Source organism: Dermacentor variabilis, chromosome 4, assembly GCF_050947875.1.
Source record: "Dermacentor variabilis isolate Ectoservices chromosome 4, ASM5094787v1, whole genome shotgun sequence".
Taxonomy (NCBI): Eukaryota; Metazoa; Arthropoda; class Arachnida; order Ixodida; family Ixodidae; genus Dermacentor; species Dermacentor variabilis.
Window position 1 is genome coordinate 214,762,298 of NC_134571.1, and position 20,308 is coordinate 214,782,605.

The 20,308-nt window shown below is 48.6% G+C and overlaps 2 protein-coding genes across 2 annotated transcripts in view; one reads left to right on the forward strand and one right to left on the reverse strand.

The window, feature by feature from the left end:
* LOC142578517 (uncharacterized) overlaps window positions 1-20,308 on the forward strand; it is a 729,695-nt gene that overhangs the window by 218,098 nt on the left and 491,289 nt on the right. The gene's annotated exons all lie outside the window — the stretch shown is intronic.
* Window positions 12,060-12,917, reverse strand: LOC142577674 (uncharacterized). Its single transcript, XM_075687142.1, has one exon. It carries the CDS (start codon window positions 12,915-12,917, stop codon window positions 12,060-12,062), a length of 858 nt encoding a protein of 285 aa, XP_075543257.1.

The following is a 20,308-nucleotide window of genomic DNA, read 5'->3' on the forward strand; positions in this document are numbered from 1 at the left end:
CAAGTTTTTTGTTTTGTTTAGCATCGGGGCGATGCTTTTTCACGGGGCGGGTAATGCCATGTGCGTTTATTTCGCCTTGTAGCGACGCGACCGGCGTCTCTGCGACGCAAGCGGCGTCGCTTGACGCGTTAAAGATACTTTAATGGGCGAACTTGTACCCTAAATCAAGCGAACAACGCGGTGACGGCGAAAGCAGCAAGCGCATCTGGGGAGTTCGTCGGACTGAGCCACCGCAAGCGGTGGTCCCGTTTTTATACGTTTCGGGTCCATGATCTTAGGCACGTTATCCGACGTCCGACGTTATCGGCCCGCGGGCGAGTGTCGTTCGCGGTAAGTCAAAGGCGTAAATATAGTCCGACGTAACGCGCGCGCTCGTGCACGCTACGTTACGTTGGCGAAAACAACTCCCGACGCACTGCAGCGCCGACGTAACCGGCGGCTTCCAGCGCGCCCTGACGGGCTCGGCGCAAATTTGGCTTCTGCTCCATTCGCGCGCCGGCGCCGCCGACCGCGTCGACCCACAATGCATTGCGCGCGAAGAAAAAAGCCGCCAACACAACTCCGCAGACGGCTTTTGCGGACGGCGCGCGACTTGGCGAACGTTCTGCGCACGGTACGAAGATAGCAGCCGACGGCGCGCGCGTTGAAGTATAGAGGGGATGGCATCTCGGCTGGCGCAGCGCAACCGACGTAGCGTGTGTCACGGCCCGCTTATAGTCCGACGTTATTGGCGCGCGGGCGAGCGTCGTTCGCGGTCAACCGACGTTGCGTGACTGACCGCGAACGACGCTCGCCCGCGCGCCGATACAAACGTTCCTTTAACCGCCGACGCAGTGTCCCTTTCTATCTGCCTGCGTGCCAGGTAGCTCACCGTCACCCACGTGACAATATTATTCTGTTCTGCAAAGTCTACTAATAACTCTCCCCTGCTTTTCCTACACTCTACACTCTAAGAAAAATTTACACCCTTTGGGGCGTATCTTGTCCCACAACGATAATCGTCATCTGTCTTGCCCACGTTTCCTTTCTTTAACGCTGCGAGCCCGGCACTTCCCAGTCACGAACGGCATGCGCGTTATCAGTGTGACGCAGCACTCTCGACAGGAAAGTAGCGAGCGCCGAGTTTCAAGAAAGGAAACGCAAGCAAGGCAGATGACGATTATTGTTGTGGGACAAATACACACCCCAAAGGGTGCAACCGTTTTAAGAGTGTAAGAACAGTTTACACCCTTTGGCATGCCCCTTCTGCCACGCAACAATAATCGTCATCTGCCTTGATGCGTTTCCTTTCTTTATCGCTGCAAGCCCGGAACTTTCCAGTGACGAACGGCACGCGCGTTATCAGAAGGGGCACTCCAAAGGGTGTAAACTGTTCTATGCTGATAACGCGCGTGCCATTCGTTACTGGAAAGTTCTGCGCTCGCAGCGATAAAGAAAGGAAACACATCAAGGCAGATGGCGATTATTTTTGTGTGGCAGAAGGGGCAAGCCAAAGGGTGTAAACTGTTCTTAGAGTGCAGTGCTTATGCCATATTCCCCCACTGACTTGTCTCCAGCCTGCTTTTGCCTACCTTGGCATTGAAGTCGCCCATCAGTATAGTGCATTTTGTTTTGACTTTACTCATTGCCGATTCCACGTCTTCATAGAACCTTTCGACTTCCTGGTCATCATGACTGGATGTGGGGGTGTAGACTTGTACGACCTTCAATTTGTACCTCTTATTAAGTTTCACAACAAGACCTGCCACCCTCTCGTTAATGCTATAGAATTCCTGTAATATTACCAGCTATATTCTTATTAATCAGGAATCCGACTCCTGGTTCTCGTCTCTCTGCTAAGCCACGGTAGCATAGGACGTGCCTGCTTTTTAGCACTGTACATTCTTTATTTGTGCTCCTAACTTCACTGAGCCCTATAATATCCCATTTACTGCCGTCTTATTCCTCCAATAGCACTGCTAGACTTGCCTCACTAGATAACGTTGTAGCGTTAAACGTTGCCAGGTTCAGATTCTAATGGCGGCCTGTCCGGATCCAGGGATTCTTAGCACCCTTTGCTGCGTCACAGGTCTGACCGACGCCGTGGTCAGTTGCTTCGCAGCTGCTGGAGAATGAGGGCCGGGGTTCGATTGCTGTAGTCATATAGGAGGTTGTGGCTAAGTAATGCTCTGCTGCACTGGCTCTGGCTCAACTTTGCGGTTTCAATTTGTGTATGCCTTCTGTGGGGAGAAAGAGAGAGACAAGGCTAGGAGAGCAAACGCAGGGAGTTAGCCGGAAGAGCATTCGGTTTGTTACCCTACACCAGTGGTAAGGGAACGGGGAATAGAGACAGGAAGAGAGTGAGCACTCAGTGCAAGTTGGAGGATGCACTGTAACCGGCGCACTTCAAGTGCGGTACTACTGCACGAATTTATTTTTGTGCCATCAACGAATGTGGCAACGACCACAGTATCATTGACTCAGAGAACGGTCTCGAGTCCAGTCTTCTTAATGTTGTCCGGAGAGAGAGGCGAAGGACGTCGTAGCGAGGACGGATACACAATAAGAGTCCGATCGTTCCCTCACATTTAGAGTAGTCGCACGTCAGGCTAACGGCCATTCCCATACGATAGGGGCAAGCGTTTGCGAGCGCCACTCCCAGCCACAAGCGGCGCAGCAAGGTTGCATCGCCTAAAGTCCCTTAGCTTCGCTGTGGGAAAGGCCGTAGCTAGTCCACGAATGGTGGAACACTGCAAAAGGTTTTTTTTAGCTTTCGCGTAACATTATTATGTTTTCTCGTATATTCAAATTACAATCGGACGGTATCATGCCTGGAGGTTGTGTGTAAGCCGCATTTTACGATTTTTCTTACGCATTTTACCTTGAGGAATTCAATTAGTGTAGTAACTCCTTTGCACTGCATGGTGGGTTTATGTCGTTGGGTATGCGCGGTTGGTATGCATGGTTCGGAATGGTTATTCCCTAAGCAATGGTGTACGCGGGACGCCCATGCCAGATTGCGTTAAACAGTGTATGTGAAGTGTGAGAAGCCGCCCACGTGGTAAAAGTATATGTACGTGTACTACGCAGACACACACACACATATATATATTGTTACGTGCAAGCGCGTAAAAGGGACGCGTGGATCAAGAAGAGAAAGAAAGAGGAGAACGAAGACTGTGCAGCGGCCTTTCCTGTTGTTCGTAGCCTGCCGTTCCTGCTCTCGCACGCCTAAATAAACCCCTTTTCCCCGTGCTTGTAACAAATTGGTGGACGGTGCGGGGTACACCTCGTAACCACGGAGCCTACGCTGCTACAACTTCGCCGAAGCCGTCGACTTGCCGGACTTCCGCCACCATCACCTGACATGACTGAATACGCCTGCCAGATTCCCGAAGGTTCTGACGCGGCTTCAAGGCCAGCACCTGGCGTTCCGTGGCAATACTACCGGGTGCGACTCACTTTCGGAGGAAAAGCCGGAGAAGATGTCGACGAGTGGCTCACAAACTACCGAAGGGTGAGCCGATCTAACGGTTGGAACACGACCGCACAGTTGTCAAATGTTGTGTTTTCCCTTACCGACACAGCACTCGTCTGGTATGAGAATCACGAAGACACGCTCACTTCATGGTAGCTGTTCGTAGAGGAGCTCAGAGCGTGTTTTGGAGACTCTAGCGCAAAAAAGAAACGCGCCGAACAGACGCTTTCGCAATGAGCTCAGATTCCCGGCGAGACCAGTACGACTTATATCGAAGAAGTGCTGAAACTGTGCAAAAATAGTGAACTCGCAAATGTCTGAAGAGGACAAAGTTGGACATTTGTTGAAAGTGATAGCCAAAGACGTCTACAATTTTTTTGATCGGCAAAGAAAGCTTGGATTCCGTATCTGACGTCATTCGCCACTGCAGGACCTTTGAGACGCTGAAGATGCGACGGATAATACCGAAGTTTGGTCGCCTGGCTAATGTCACAACGGTGGCAAGTGTAGACCCGAGTTCGTGTGTTGACCTTCCATCAACAATACGGCAGATTGTTCGCGAAGAGTTGCTCCATCGGGAAGAGATGTACCGTTGCACACCCGGCATCGCTGGTGCGTACTTACCACACGAGATGCGAAACACCGCCGTTTCGACCGCATCGCAACCCACGGTTCACTCAGCGACCGTCGAGTATAGGTCTACCCCACAAACGAGAGGGACCCTAAGCTACCAAGATCATGACTACGACCAACGCCCTCGCCGCACGCATGCCTCCGGGCGGCCGATGCCTAGCCATGATGAATGGGACCCACCTGCTGGCTATACAGTCGACAGCAACATGCGTGACTACGTGCAAGAACATCGAAATTTGCGGCATCTGCCGGTGTGTTTCCAATGCGGTGTCGCGGGCCACATAGCGAGATTTTGCAATCGTCGCCCAACAACGTGGAATCGTCGATCGGGGTCTTCAACAAGGACCACACCTCCTACGAGGACAACTCAACAGCCATGCACCACCTCTTGGTCAGCTGGCGTCCCTCCTGGCAACGATTACTGGCAGAGAAGCTTCCGGAGCCGCTCGCCGGCATCTGACAGGAGTTTGACGCCACCGCCAACTTCTCGTGCACCGCGTTTACGGCAATCTCCATCGCCAGTGCGCCGCTCAGCCTCGCCTTCACAACCGGAAAACTAGCTAGCGCGGCCGATGGGGGTGAGGTCGCTCGACACGTGCTATCGACAGAAATGCCCCCTGGAGTTGCTATGATTAAGAACAAAGTGCATGTACTAGTTGATGGTGTTCCTACAATGGCTTTAGTGGATACCGGGGCAACTGTATCCGTAATGAGTCTCGGTTTTAAAGGTCGGTTGGGGCGCAAAGTTGTATTTCCGTGGGACCAGGCTGCAACATTTTGTGGAGTGAGCGGCGAGTCGTTGCGCCCTGTTTGTGTGTGCACTGCTGAAGTGTCCCTGGCTGGTGGAGTTTTCGCGACGGAGTTTGTAGTTATTCCCCGATCGACGCACGAAGTGATTTTGGGCATCGACTTTTTGCGGCAGTGTGGTGCGACCGTTGATTGTCGCACGGGGGAAGTTTGCGTCAATGACCATGTTTCGTCCGGGCTCTTAGAGGAGACTCGCAGTCAAGGTGAACTTTGTGTGTCTGCAGATACTGTTGTGCCTGCGTCCACCTCGGTGTGCGTGCCGGTTGTATGTCGCGGTGAAGTTCCAGGCAGTTTCGATGCCTCCGTAGAGCCAATGCATCTAAACTGTGTGAAGAACGTTTTTGTCCCTCATTGTGTGGTATCCATCGGCAACGGGCGTGCTGGCTTGTGGACGGCCAACTGCTCGGCAGAACCCGTCCTGCTTCCAGACGGCTTGAAACTTGCCTACTTTACAGAATACACGTCTTCGTCCGTAGCCGTACTAACAGACTCGCCGTGTGAACCTGCTGACCCTCGCCTAGTCTCAGACAAAAAGCTTCTGTCTATGATAAACAAGTCGCTCAGCACAACGGAGCGCCATATCTTGGTGGATACGCTTGCTAAGCATCTGTCAGTGTTTGACTTTGCGCAGCCGGACAAAGCGTTCTCGATTCCCGAGTCACGAACGCGCCATACTATCGATACGGGATCTGCGCGCCCGATCAGGCAAAAGCCTTATCGCGTGTCGCCTAGCGAGCGCTTGTGAATTAGATTAGAATGAGAAACGAGATCAAATGCTTTACTGAAATCCCTAAAAATAATGTCAACCTGGCCAGATTTATCAAGGACAGATGCGAAACTATGAACAACCGATGTTAGCTGTGTTATTGTAGAATAGCCCTTCCTAAACCCATGGTGTACATCAGAAAGGATTAAGTTGTCATTAAGAAAACCAATGATATATCTAGAGGTGATGTGTTTTAGTAGCTTGCAACAGGTAGAAGTGAATGATATGGGGCAATAATTCGATATCACTGAGGCCTCCCTTATCTTAACAACAGGAACAACACGTGCAGTTTTCCAATCTGAAGGAATAACAGCTGAAGGAAGTGATGCGAAAAAGAACAACAAGCAACTCGGCAAGCTTTTCGGCATACCGGCGCAAGAAAGCATATGGAATTTTATCAAGACCTGGCGATGCTTTCATTTTCAACTTTAAGAGCAGTTCGATGATGACAGCTCTTGATATCATAACAGGGCACGTACAACATAGCATTTCAAAGTGACAAGGTATAACGTTCGTATTAGCAAAGACACTGTGGAAATAATGGTTGAATTGAGTAGCAATATTATGTTAATCTGTGAGGGGCGTGCCGTCGTGCATTATTCTGTCAATAGGCGTTTCCTTCTGGCACAAGTGGTTCCAAAATTTCTCCGGTGAAGTTCGAATGAAGTTAGGCAGAGTGTACTCAAAATAATGGCGTTTAGTGAAGCTAATAGCTACATTTAGGGATCGCTGGAGAAACTGAATAATATAAGGACTGTCACCTCCCCGTTTCAAGCGTTTTAGGTTTCTCTTTAACTGCAGGACTTAACGAGTGATCCAGGGAGAGGCTTTGCGTGATTTTGTAATAGGAACAAAATTATCAAAACATTATGGGGCTTTACGTGCCAAAACTACTTTCTGATTATGAGGCACGCCGTAATGGAGGACTCCGGAAATTTCGACCACCTGGGGTTCTTTAACGTGCACCTAAATCTAAGTACACGGGCGTTTTTGCATTTCGCCTCCGTCGAAATGCGGCCGCCGTGGCCGGGATTCAATCCCGCGACCTCGTGCTCAGCAGCCAAACACCATAACCACTGAGCGACCACGGCGGGTCCAAAATGATCAAGGCAGTGAATGCACATATATATAAATTTACTCCACAACTCATTAGCATTATTGCTTTGCAAGCTGCTGAGGCAAAAGTCTAAATAATCCAGCACGCTCTCATATTTTTTTTGCAAGCCAGAAGTTCTTTACAATGCTGACATTGGCCAAAGACACCTTACAAACAGAATTAATATGCAAAGAACAATATACCATATTATGATCAGATATTCCTTACTCAACTGAAACATGGAAGTTTGTGATTGACCGGCTTACAAAAACAAGGTGACGTATAGAAGTACCATGTACTCGTGTAGGCTCTTTCACTATTTGCTGCAGCTCACGCCTCCTCACAATAGTAAAAACGTGCTCTTCATGGATAGCATGATCGGGACTGGGAAAAGCTCTGTGCCAGTTAACGGTAGATTAAAATCTCCGATAAATAAAATTTTTTCTTGATGGCAGCTGTTCATGAAATCTTATAGCTCATGGATGAACTACGGAGGGGAATCAGGTGCTCTGTAAACTGCGATTAATAGGAAGCGCCGTCCTCACCAGGAAAGCTTGATTCTGAGGATTTCGAGATTTTTAATTTCCGGAAGCAAGAACGCCCCGATGCCTTGTTTTATTAATACGGCAGCCCCACCTACTCTGGAAGCTCTATCGCGACGGTAAAGCCGATACAGAGGGGCGAAAACATTCTCATCGTCAATTTCTTCGCCCAACCAAGTCTCAGTGACTACAACGACATGTAGCTGATACCTCAGAATTGTGGCTTCAAGACGATCACTCTTATTCACGACACTGCGTGCTTTTATGTTTAGAAGCTTGAGTTATTTGTTGATTGGGGATCCGAGTCACTCTTTACTCTGTTTATTACCTATTCTGACACAGCAAACGTTGGCCTCATCCCACGCAAAAATCTGCCCATCAATATTCAGTTTATCGTGAAGCAGAATCGCTCTCTTGCCTTGATCCCTATCGCTTTTAGTGCTGTTCCATAACCGCTTCCTTACTATAAGGATATCACGTTAATAATCATTTTGTACAGAATAATCGGTTCCTTTCAGCTTCCGGACATTCCCCATAACCTCAAGCTTTTCATTAAAATCCTGAAAGAACACTATGACAGGTTAGTTTTTTCCAGTCCTACCGAGGCGGTAGATTCTTGCGACTGAATTGTGACACCTGGCTTACCAAAAAAAAACCTCAGAAATAACTTTCTAACTACGGTTACAGTGTCCTAGGCTTTTTCTGATATTCCAAACAACCAGATTAGAACGCCTACTTCTGTCCTCTAAATCAGTAATTTTTGCGCGAGAGAAGGTGACAGTTTTTTCGAGGTTTTAAACGCGGTCGAAAACCATCACGGGCTAACACCCGACCAGAGGAAAATTATCAGGGCAGCCCCCCTGCCCAGGTATATGAACCCCAAGCACAACATTGACAGAAGGCTTGCTCGAGCCAAAGCACTCCTCCGACAGGCAGCCGCCTCCGGGAAAGCATGCTGCTTTACGAACGCAACCAAATATCCAACCAGGTAGTCAAGTATAGTCAAACCAGGTAGTCAACCAAATATGCCAGGTAGTCACGTCAGCATACATAGCACTCGTCATGATGGCAGGACCCACTAGAGACTTCATGGTATGGCAGTAGAGCTTTCGACGACTCGGAGGCAAGGCACAAACGCTACAGCAGTACCTCAGGACACACGAAATGAAACCTAGCGTGATCCTGCTACAAGAGACGCTCACCGGGCGCATTAAAATTCAAGGATTATCATACCCTGGCCAAGCATTCCGACGGTAGAGGGGTCGCCATTCTGGTACGGAAGAAGCTCAGTTTCGTACAGCACGACATCCGCATGCCGTCTAATCACAGCCAATATCTGATGGTAGAGATAGCACGCACGGGGAAACGTAGCAAGACAACGTTCATCCTCAACGCACCATCATCATCATCATCATCATCAGCCTGGCTACGCCCACTGCAACGCAAAGGCCTCGGCCATACTTCTCCAACTACCCCGGTTATATGCTAATTGTGGCCATGTTGTCCCTGCAAACTTCTTAATCTCATCCGCCCACCTAACTTTCTGCCGTCCCCTGCTACGTTTCCCTTCTTTTGGAATAAAGTCCGTAACCCTTAATGGCCATCCGTCCTCATTAAATATCCTGCCCATGTCCATTTCTTTTTCTTGATTTCAACGAAGATGTCATTAACTCGCGTTCGTTCCCTTTCTCAATCTGCTCTTTTCTTATCCCATAACGTTACACCCATCATTCTGCTTTCCATAGCTCGTTGCGTCGTCCTCATTTTAAGTAGAACCCTTTTGTTAAGCCTCCAGGTTTCTGCCCCGTACGTGAGTACTGGTAAGACTTCACTTCACTTCACTTTATTACCTTAAAAACCCCATTAGAGGGGTATTACATAAGGGGTGGTTAATAAAATAAACATTAGAAAACAGGTGTTCATTTTGAGATATGGGTGACAACAGCTTCAGTAAAGGCAGATGGGCTTGTAATGGCTGCGATGGCGTGTGGAAGGCCGTTCCAGTCCCTTGATGCTCGAATAAAAAATGATGCTTGAAAAGTGGTGGTCCGGGCACGTGCGCGTGCAACTTGAAGCGGATGACCGGTGCGATGAGATATGTATGAAGGGGGCGTGATGTACGGTGGGTGATTTAGGGAGCTGAAAAAAAATGAACGGAAGAGAGAGAGGGTGGCAACCTGTCGACGGAAAGAAAGTGTTTCCAAGCCAGATTGCGCTTTCATCGATGAAATGCTGATATCGTATGAATATGAAGATTGAATGAACCTAGTAGCGCGATTTTGCACAGCCTCAAGTGCATTTATGATATAAATCTGATGCGGATTCCAGATGGCAGATGCATATTCAAGTTTCGATCTTACAAATGATTTATAGGCTAACGCTTTTACTTGTTGTGGGGTATGACGCAGATGTCGTCTAAGAAATCCCAGTGATCTATTAGCAGCTGAGATGATGTTAGTAGCGTGCAAGCGCCAGGACAGATCACAAGATAGGATGACACCGAGGTATTTGAATGATTGGACTGATTCTATTGGAACATCAGCAATGGAATAGGTAAATGTGTGGGGGTTACGGCTGTGAGTGAAAGACACGAGTTTACATTTGTTAGGACTTAGGTTCATTAGCCAGCGATTACACCATTCTTGTACATTATTGAGATCGTTCTGGATGAGTGTGTGGTCAGATGTGTTAGTAACTTTGCGGTAGATTACACAATCATGTGCAAACATGCGAATGTTACATAATACATGCGTTGGTAGATCGTTAATGTAAATTAAAAAAAGAAGTGGTCCCAAGACGGATCCCTGGGGAACGCCTGATGTTACGGGGAGTCGGCTAGAATAATGGTTATTAACACAAACAAACTGAGAGCGGTTAGTCACGAATGCTTCTATCCATTTTAGTACGTCGGGGTGTAAACTTATCTGAGACAATTTTAGCAGCAAACGTTTATGAGGAACTGTGTCAAATGCTTTTGCAAAATCCAGGAATGTGGCGTCAGTCTGAAGGTTACTGTCAAGGTTAACATGCAGGTCGTGAAGGAAAATTGCCAGCTGTGTTTCGCAAGAGTAGCCTTTTCGAAATCCGTGCTGACAAGGGTGAAAAAAACAGATTGAGTCTAAAAAGTTCATGATATGCGAGTATATGACGTGTTCCGTGATTTTGCAGGGGACGCTAGTTAATGATATAGGGCGATAATTTAATGGGGTGTCTCTGTTGCCTGATTTGAAGACCGGAACGACCTTGCCCACTTGCCAGTCGGATGGTAAGATGCCTGTAGAGAGTGACTGTGAAAACAACAAAGTTAGGTACGCAGCAGATACATGGTTAATATTTTTTAAGAGCTTGGAATTAATATCATCTACACCTGCTGACGATGAAAGCTTGATGTTATCAATAATCGAAGTGATTCCATCTGCCGAGAATATAATTGGCGACATACGCGCAGTTATGTTAGTAGATGTGGGAGGATCTGGAGTTGAAGTCTCGTTAGTAAATACAGAGAAAAAGGCTGCGTTAAAAATGTCAGCACACTCGCTGTCGCTGACCATTCGCCATGTGCATTTGACACGCTGATCATGCGCGCCTCCTGAGGGTTCATTATTTGCCAAAATTGACGAGGGCTGTTCGTAAGCATTTTAGGCAGCTCATCGTGGAAAAAGGAGAATTTAGCTTTCCGTATAGCCCTCAGATAATCGTCCTCGGCTACAAAATATTTCTCCCAAGCAGAGGGGTGTCCGTTTAGTTTGGCTGAGCGGAAGAGACGTTTCTTTTTGTTTTCAAGTCGCTTAAGCGTTTTAGTGAACCATGGTTTGTTACGATTTCCGCGGAACGTTATTCTTGGTATGAATTTATCAACGAGATCACCTAGTTGTTAAATATTGACCAGTTTTCATTAATAGAGCGTGTAGAACATAACCTCACGAACGTAGGAAGAAACGTGCTCAGATCACTATTAATTGCATCATAATCACCTTTATTGTACAGGCGGATTGTTTTGCTGATTAAATGGCGTTTCACGGGTTGAAACGAAAACGTGGCGTGAATTACTTTATGGTCGCTGACTTCAGGTAGATATGCTATTGATGATAAGCTTTCCGGATTACTGGTTAGGATGAGATCTAAGATGCTAGAAGTGCTCTGTGCAACGCGTGTAGGTTCTGATACAAGTTGGGTTAAATTAAAATTAAGGCAGAAATCCACAAAATCTTTGGCAGGCTCACTGCCCATAGTTATAGGGACGTCATTGCTCCAGTCTATTTGAGGAAAGTTAAAATCACCAAAAAGGAGGACTTCTGCTTGCGGGTGTTGATTACTAAGTTCACTCAAACTGTTATTAAGTTTAAATGAGAAATCTGGAATATTATTCGGAGGCCTGTAGCAAACACCTAAAATGATAGTATGGGGGGAAGCATGAATAATTAGCCATAATACTTCAAGATCAGAAGTGATGTTTTTGGCTACGGAGCACGATAACTGCTGATGCACAGCAATCAGTACACCGCCCCCCCGCATGCCTTTGCGATCCTTTCGGTAGACAAGAAATTCCGGTAGGTCGGCTAGTACTTCTGCGTCTGTTATATCTTCTGTTAGCCACGTTTCGGTTATCACCATTATATTACTGTTAGATGATAAAACAAGGTTGGAAAAAGCGTCACGTTTGGGAAGGAAACTGCGTGCGTTGGCAAAGATTACAGACAATGATATGTTAGATTTGGGCTTGACAGTGTAGCAGAAATTTTTACGACGGGGAAATTGCTATGGTATTTCTTTGACAGACTGCGTTTGCTCGTCGTAGACGTAGCGCTTATGACCCATATGCAGTGTTTTGAATCGCAAAGAAAAAGGTAATGATTTGCTTTTCGCGAAAGTTATGAGGTGCCTGCGAGCGTTTTGTACGGAACGAGTGAAATCCTCTCCAACGCTGAAGCTGGTTCCTTTGAACTTGCGGCCGTTAGAAAGAATCAATTCTTTTGTTTTATGAAAGGTGAATTTTGCTATGACAGGACGGTGGCGGTTAGTACCTGCGCGATGACCGAGACGATGTGCGCGCTCAATTTCCTTCAGCTCGATGCTAATATTAAGATGATCGTGGCAGTGCTTGATGATAAGTTGCTCGGTCTGGGCAAACGCCTCTGATCCAGTTGATTCAGTGAGGCCATAAAAAATAAGATTATTGCGTCGTGACTGGTTCTCGGCGTCATCAATACGCGTTTCAAGCCTGTGTACCCCTGTGGCCACTTGAGCGGTAGACGTTCTGACGGCTTCAAAGTCAGAGCGCAGGGAGACAAGATTTTGATAATGACCCTCTAGGTCAGTCATGCGCTTGCCCATATCAGCAATAGCTGTGTCCGTCGACAATAAATGAACTTTCAGGTCTTGAACCTGATTGAATAATTTCAAATGTCCAGCAGACAAATTCTTCAATTCAACTAGTAAAGCGTTGGAGTCAGGCCCCGGGTTGCTTTCGATATCGCCCGACATCATCAACAAGGCACGAATTACATGAGAGCACTCAAGAGCGACAAGAAGGCAGCAGTGCGGGCTCGGCAGCTGAAGCAGGAAATAATTGCTAGACTTCTTACAAAAAAGACTGCAAGCTTTACCAACCTGCATGACAAGAGTGAATGGTTTAGCGATCTACGTCTGTGCACAGCCGCCGAGCCCACAAGGCGCCACCGGTAGTGCCTGCTCTTTTGTAGTTGACTGTAAGGTTGATGTCGATGACGACAGGTTCGTCCATGCTGCATCGAGCACCACCGTCTTCAGTAGCGGTGTCATCGAAAACGCAGATCCGCCGCTCCCGACGAAATCCAGGGGCTTGAAAGTCGGTGCAGTTGAAAAACCAGGGGCGCACATCAGGGAGGGGTGACAGGCAATCCTGTCAGTTTCACCTGACGAAGCACGATATTGCACCGGGGCTGCCAGGGAAGCCGTCACTAGGGCTGGAAGCAACAGGCGCACGAATGCGCGCTGAAACACCTGCATGACAAGAGTGAATGGTTTAGCGATCTGCGTCTGTGCACAGCCGCCGAGCCCACCCTGACGCAGCTGTTATACACTTTTCTCTTGAGGGATAATAACAACGTGCTGTTCCTGATTTGAGAATGCCTTCCAAACGCACCACAGCCCATTCTTATTCTTCTGATTATTTCAGTCTCATGATCCGGATCGGCGGTCACTACCTGCCCTAAGTAGATGTATTCCTTTACCACTTCCAGTGCCTCGCTACCTCGTAAGCTGCTGTTCTCTTCCGAGATTGTAAAACATTTCTTAATTTTCTACAGGTTAATTTTTAGACCCACCCTTCTGCTTTGCCTCTCCAGGTCAGTGAGCATGCATTGCAGTTGGCCCCATCGGTTACTAAGCAAGGTAATATCATCAGCGAATCGCAAGTTACTAAGGTATTCTCCATTAACCGTTATCCTTGATTCTTCCCAATCCAGGTCTCTGAATACTTCCTGTAAATACGCTAGCATTCGAGAGATCCTGTCGCCCTGCCTGACGTCTTTCTTTATTCGCATTTTGGTCCTTTTTTTTATGTAGGACTACGGTGGCTGTGGAGCCGCTATAGATATCTTTCAGTATTTTTACATACGGCTCGTCTACACCCTGATTTTGTAATGCCTGCATGGCTGCTGAGGTTTCGACTGAGTCAAACGCTTTCTCGTTATCAATGAAACCTATATAAGGGTTGGTTATATTCCACACATTTCTCTATCACCTGATTGATAGTGTCAATATGGTCTATATTTAAGTAGCCTTTACGCAATCCTGCCTGGTCCTTTGGTTGACAGAAGTCTAAGGTGTTGCTAATTCTATTTGCGATTACCTTAGTAAATACTTTGTAGGCAAAGGACAGTACGCTGATTTGTCTATAAACTTTTCAAGTCTTTGGCGTCCCCTTTCTTATGGATTAAGATTATGCTGGCGTTCTTCCAAGATTCAGGTAGGCTCGAGGTCATGAGGCACTGCGTATACAGCGTGGCCAGCTTTTCTAGAACAATCTGCCCGCCATACTTCAACAAAACTGCTGTTACCTGATCCTCCCCAACTGCCTTCCCCCTTTCCATAGCTCCCAAGGCTCTCTTCTTCCGGCGGTACTTGTGGCATGCCAAAATCCTCAAGACAATTCCCTCTTTCATTACCGTCACCCGCCGTGTTGGCTCAGTGGCTATGGTGTTAGGCTGCTGAGCTGAAGTTCACGGGATTGAATCCTGGCCATGGCGGCCGTATTTAGATGGGGGCGAAATGCGAAAACATCCGCGTACTTAGATTTAGGTGCACGTTAAGGAACCCCAGGTAGTCGAATTTTCCGGAGTCCTTCACTACGACGTGCCTAATAATCAGAAAGTGGTTTTGGCACGTAAAACCGTATAACTTAATTTTTTTCTTCCATTATCGTCGTGGGTGCAACTGGTACAGTATAAATCTCTATAGACCTCCTCAGCCACTTGAACTATCTTATCCATATTTACCAAGTACTTGTCTTCATCGAGCGACACGTTTCACCGCATAACAAATGTTATCGCACAGCGCAGGACGCGCTTGCATGTATGGGAAGTTTCTGGAATGTTATCGATGGTTCCATGCACTGTTTGTGAACGAACCTTGTGTAATCTGATTGCATGTGTGCGCGATGCGCATAATGTAGAAGTTTGCGGAAGGCGCACGGGTCCCAGCGATTAGTCTGGAACTTTCGACGATTCATGTATAAAAGCCCATGCGCTTGACCCGTTGATCAGACTTTCGACGATCGCCGACTGTGTTCGCCGCTGTCGCAGTTCTTTGAGTGTATCCCGTTTTTGATGGCCCAAGTGCGCGCAATAAAACGCTAGTTTGTCTTTCTCAGTTTCGCTGCTTTCTTCACAGTCACTACCGCGAGACATCTGGTGGAGGTGCTTGTGCGTTCATGTACCGAACGCCCCCGCAAAGCCGCGATTCAAGCCCGAAGCCCGAGGACAAAACCGACATCGCCATTGACCAGCGTGCCAGCCGCAGACTGCAAGGACTGCCCCCAGAGCACGGACTTCCACCTAAGACGTCAAAGAAGATCGGGGCCAAGACAACCCCAATGGCTGCCCCAGCGTACCCCGTTATCATGCAACAACCTCGGGACCCACCGACCTTCCACGGAGCAGCTACTGAAGACCCGGAATCCTGGCTGGAGACCTACGAACGAATCGCGGCTTTCAACAACTGGGACTCCGATGACAAGCTGCGGCATGTATACTTCGCCTTAGAAGACGCCGCCAGAACGTGGTTTGAGAACCGCGAGTCGACCATGACAACATGGGACCTGTTCCGTAGCAGCTTCCTGCGCACCTTTACGAGCGTCGTGCGCAAGGAAAGGGCCGAAGCCATGCTGGACGCCCGAGTGCAGCTACCTAACTAGAACGTTGCCATATTCACGGAAGGAATGAACCGTCTGTTCCGCCACGCCGACCCGGATATGCACGAGGAGAAGAAAGTCCACCTTCTCATGCGTGATGTGAAGGAAGAACTTTTTGGCGCAATGATACGGAGCCCACCGAAGACCGTACAAGACTTTCTCCGCGAGGCCACCAGCATCTAGAAGACACTCGAAATGCGGAACCGGCAGTTCAACCGTCGCACGAACTCTACCAACTACACAGGAATTCAATCGCTGGCCACTGAAGATCTGTCCGAGACTATCAGAGTGGTCATATGGGAAGGGCTGCAGAAGTTGTACCCTAGGTCGCAGCCTCAAGTAGCTTCCATCGCCGAAATCGTCAAAGATGAGCTTGAGCGATCTCTTGGATTTCCTGAGGTGCAACCAGAATCACCGCAGCCCCAGCCGGAAGCGATGACCTAAGCCGCCGTCGCCCGCCGCCAAGGCCCCCCTGCACGACCGCGCCAGGGACCTTTAAAGCCACAATTCCGCCGTCCACTGCCACCGTCAGCACGCCCGTCTGTCGCCCAGCGCCACTCCGCGAGGAAGACGGACATTTTGCGCGCTCCTGACCACTGCGGAGAAGCGGGTCACGTCGACCGCCGATGCCCATACGGGCAAATGGGACTGCGAGGGTCCGCCGTTAACGCGCCGCGACCACAGCTTGGCGAACGACCTCGCGATATCGCCGACTACCTCGCCGCCACTCAGTAGAGCGCTCGACGACCGTCCCGTTCGCCGTCACAAGGCCGCTACCTGTCACCGCAGCGCCGACCATACACTGGCCCAGCCCGGGGCCGGTCTGCGAGCCCATATCCGGAAAACTGAAAGCAGCAACCGATGGAGGAGCGGTTGCTGTTCGTCGAACTGAAGAAGATCCTCCGCCGCCAACGAAGACGCCAAAGAGACCATCTCGATGACATAATAACGACACGCCGCTGTCCCGACGAAGTCAGGAAGCCAAGACTACACCGACGAAAGACGACTTGACGACGTGACGCTCCAGCTTCAGTTCAACACGACGCAGCCGTGATCCGACGCCAAGACCTAACTGCAATGCCAGACAAAGAACCACCGACCTCGACATGCTTCTCGGCGGCCAGTTACGGCACGCAGTTATAGCCTTAGTGGACACAGGGGCCGATTACTCCGTAATGAGTGGACACATCGCCGCGCAGTTGAAGAAAGTTAAAACTGCACGGGAAGGCCCTCAAATTCGGACCGCTGGAGGACACCTCATCACGCCGACTGGAATTTGCATGGCAAGATTTACCGTTCATGAGACGTCAACAGTGTTCACGAGACGTCATTCTCGGCGTGGACTTCCTGAACCAACACGGCGCAATCATCGACCAGAACTCGATGTCGATAACGCTGTCGGAAGATCGAACGATACCGCCGGAGAGCTCTCATAGTCACCATGCCTTAAGCGTGCTCGAAAGTCAAGTCAGCATCCCGCCTCGCTCTAGCATTGTCATTTCCGTCGGCACCAAAACACCTGCCGACGTAGAAGGCGTCATCGAGGGTGACCAACGCCTACTGCTAGACCGTGAAATTTCCGTCGCAAGAGGGATCGCTCGACTGCATGGAGGGAAAACTGAAGTGTTGCTGACAAACTTCAGCCAGGGGTTCAAGCACATTAACAAGGGCACGACGATCGCGTACATCGAGGAAATTCTGGAAACCAGTAATGCGTTTGTCCTCTCGGATTCCGCCGCATCTCACCCGACGACTGTGGTTCCCGAACCAGACTACGACATTAATCCAAGTCCCTCCGTAATTAAGCAACAGCAGCTCAGAAGTCTACTCCGACGATACAAAGGCTGCTTTTCGACGTCATCGAGGATTCGACAAGCACCAGTCGCCAAACACCGCATAATCACCGACGAGCGCGCTCGACCACTCCGCCATAGCCCTTACCGTGTTTCACGCGAGAACGTGCAGCTATAAGAGAACAAGTCGACGAAATGCTGCGCGACGACATCACCCAGCCGTCGGAAAGGCCGTGGGCATCCCCTGTTGTCTTGGTGAAGAAAAAGGACGGAACCTTACGTTTCTGCGTCGATTATCGTCGACTGAACAAGATCACAAAGAAGGATGTATACCCCCTACCACGGATAGACGATGCATTAGATCGGCTCTACAAGGCAAAATAATTCTCGTCGATGGATCTCAAGTCTGGCTACTGGCAAATATAAGTCGACAAGAGAGATCGCGAAAAGACCGCCTTCATCACGCCAGAAGGCCTCTACGAGTTCAAGGTCATGCCATTCGGACTGTGCTCGGCGCCTACAACGTTCCAGCGCGTCATGGACACGGTGTTAGCAGGACTGAAGTGGCAGACCTGTCTTGTTTACTTGGATGACGTCGTCGTCTTCGCCGGAAATTTGGACGATCACCTTAGGTGGCTTGCGACAGTACTAGAGGCCATCCAGACATCAGGGCCCACTCTGAAGCCAGAAAAGTGCCGCTTCGGTTACGATGAGCTTCTGTTCCTAGGCCACGTCATCAGCAAGTCTGCAGTCCGCCCCGACCCGCCGAAGACAGCTGCCATCGCAAATTTCCCGCAGCCCGTCAACAAGAACGCAGTGCGTAGATTTCTTGGCATGTGTGCCTACTACAGGCGATTTGTCAAGGACTTTTCATGCATCGCTGAGCCGCTGACATAGCTAACTAAATGTGACGTCGAGTTCAAGTGGGAAACGCCGCAGGCCAATGCATTTCAATAACTCAAACGACGCATGCAGTCGCCGCCCGTACTTGTGCACTTCGACGAGCACGCGGATACCGAAATCCACACTGACGCCAGTAGCCTAGGCCTCGGTGCCGTCCTAGTCCAGAGAAACAATGGACATGAACACGTGATAGCTTACGCTAGCCGGCCGTTGTCAAAAGTGCAAGGCAGTTATTCTACAACCGAAAAGGAATGCCTCGCCATCGGTTGGGCTACAGCCAAGTTTCGCCCTTACCTATATGGCAGGCCATTCAAAGTCGTCGGCGACCATCCCGCCTTGTGTTGGCTAGCGAACTTAAAGGATCCTTCAGTACGACTGGCGCGGTGGAACCTAAGACTGCAAGAATATGATATCACTGTAACCTATAAGTCCGGACGAAAACATTCTGATGCAGATTGCCTATCACGCGCCCCCATTGACTAGCCGCCGGAAGATGACGAAGACGACGACGCCTTCCTTGGCAGACGCCTCACAGTGTGAAGAAAAATCTGGAATTGGCATTTTCTCTCCCGCTCTAAACTGGTCATTTGCAATCAGGATTCCGGACTCTTATTCCGTATTTTTGGCTGAATTTCTAGCTGTGGTCCTAGCCTTACGCAAACTAAATTTGTCAACATCGGCGGTAGTAATTATAACCGATTCTTTATCCTTATGTTCCTCGCTCACAGCAAATGGTGTCACTAACCTTTTACGTACATTTCATTTTCTAGTGCCTGCCCACATAAATTTAATTAGATTGCTTTGGTTGCCTGGGCATAAAGGATTACTCATGAACGAAATGGCTGACAGTCTCGCGAGAGCGGCCCTCAGTGGCCCTGTATTACCATTACTTCCTACAATAGCTTACCTGACGTCTACTAGATTCAGGAGATATACAATTACTCAAGACTCTTTGAACCCAGCTGTAGCGAATTTTTTAGAATATCGACACCTCCTATTCCCTTGGCCTAAAAATTCTTTTCACACCAGAAAAACTGAAGTCATCTTTACCCGATTACGTTGTCGAATACCAAAATTAAACTTCTATCGTCACAGGGCTGGTCTGGTGCCCTCCCCTCTGTGCCCAGCCTGTGGAGAAGATGAAACAATAGAGCATTTTTTCTTATTCTGCCGCCGTTTCACTTCTTTAAGAAAAAATCTAGAATCAAGATTTACACAGCTTGGTTTGAGCTTTTCAATTATAAATATCCTTTCTCTAGGAGCCGCCTCTCTTGGACAGTGCCACAGGGATATTTGCTCAACCGTGGAGGATTTTATAATTGCTGCAGAGATTGTCTTGAATTCTTAAACATTTTATTTTTGTTCATTTCCTCCAGTTAGCTTTACCATTTTCAGTTTTTAATAAAGATAGCCTAATTTCATCCAAATCTTGGCCAATCCCCCACAGTGGGTGTGCGCCATCGCATAAGGAATACCATACCATACCATTTTAAGCGCTGAAGACCTTGCTGTGTGGCCGCTTTACTGCGGTTAGAAAAAGATGGTTGCAAATACCTTTTCGAAGAATTGGCCTGGACTTGACAGAACCTGCAATTCTTTCGTTCGGAGCGTCCGCATTGGGATTCAGCCACAGGGATGCATGCTTCGCTGTCCGAACAATCCTTACGGAATCTAAACGAATGCCCTGATAAATTCTTTCTTTTTGTTTTTACTTTTAAATTAATTATTACTCATTAAATATGACCTGCCTGATTTTATTTAACAGGTAATTCTGCGCTATTCAATGCTATTTCAATAGCTATAAGAAATTTATGCTGCATAATTATTTCGAATAATCCACCCATTTCTTGGCCAATCCCCCATCGTGGGTAGGAGCCACACGCATCACAGGCTACAACAACAACAACAACAACGACCTT

Coding starts and splice junctions, on each gene's coding strand:
- LOC142577674 (XM_075687142.1), bottom strand. CDS start 12,917: ATGCAGGTTGGTAAAGCTTGCAGTCTTTTTTGTAAGAAGTCTAGCAAT.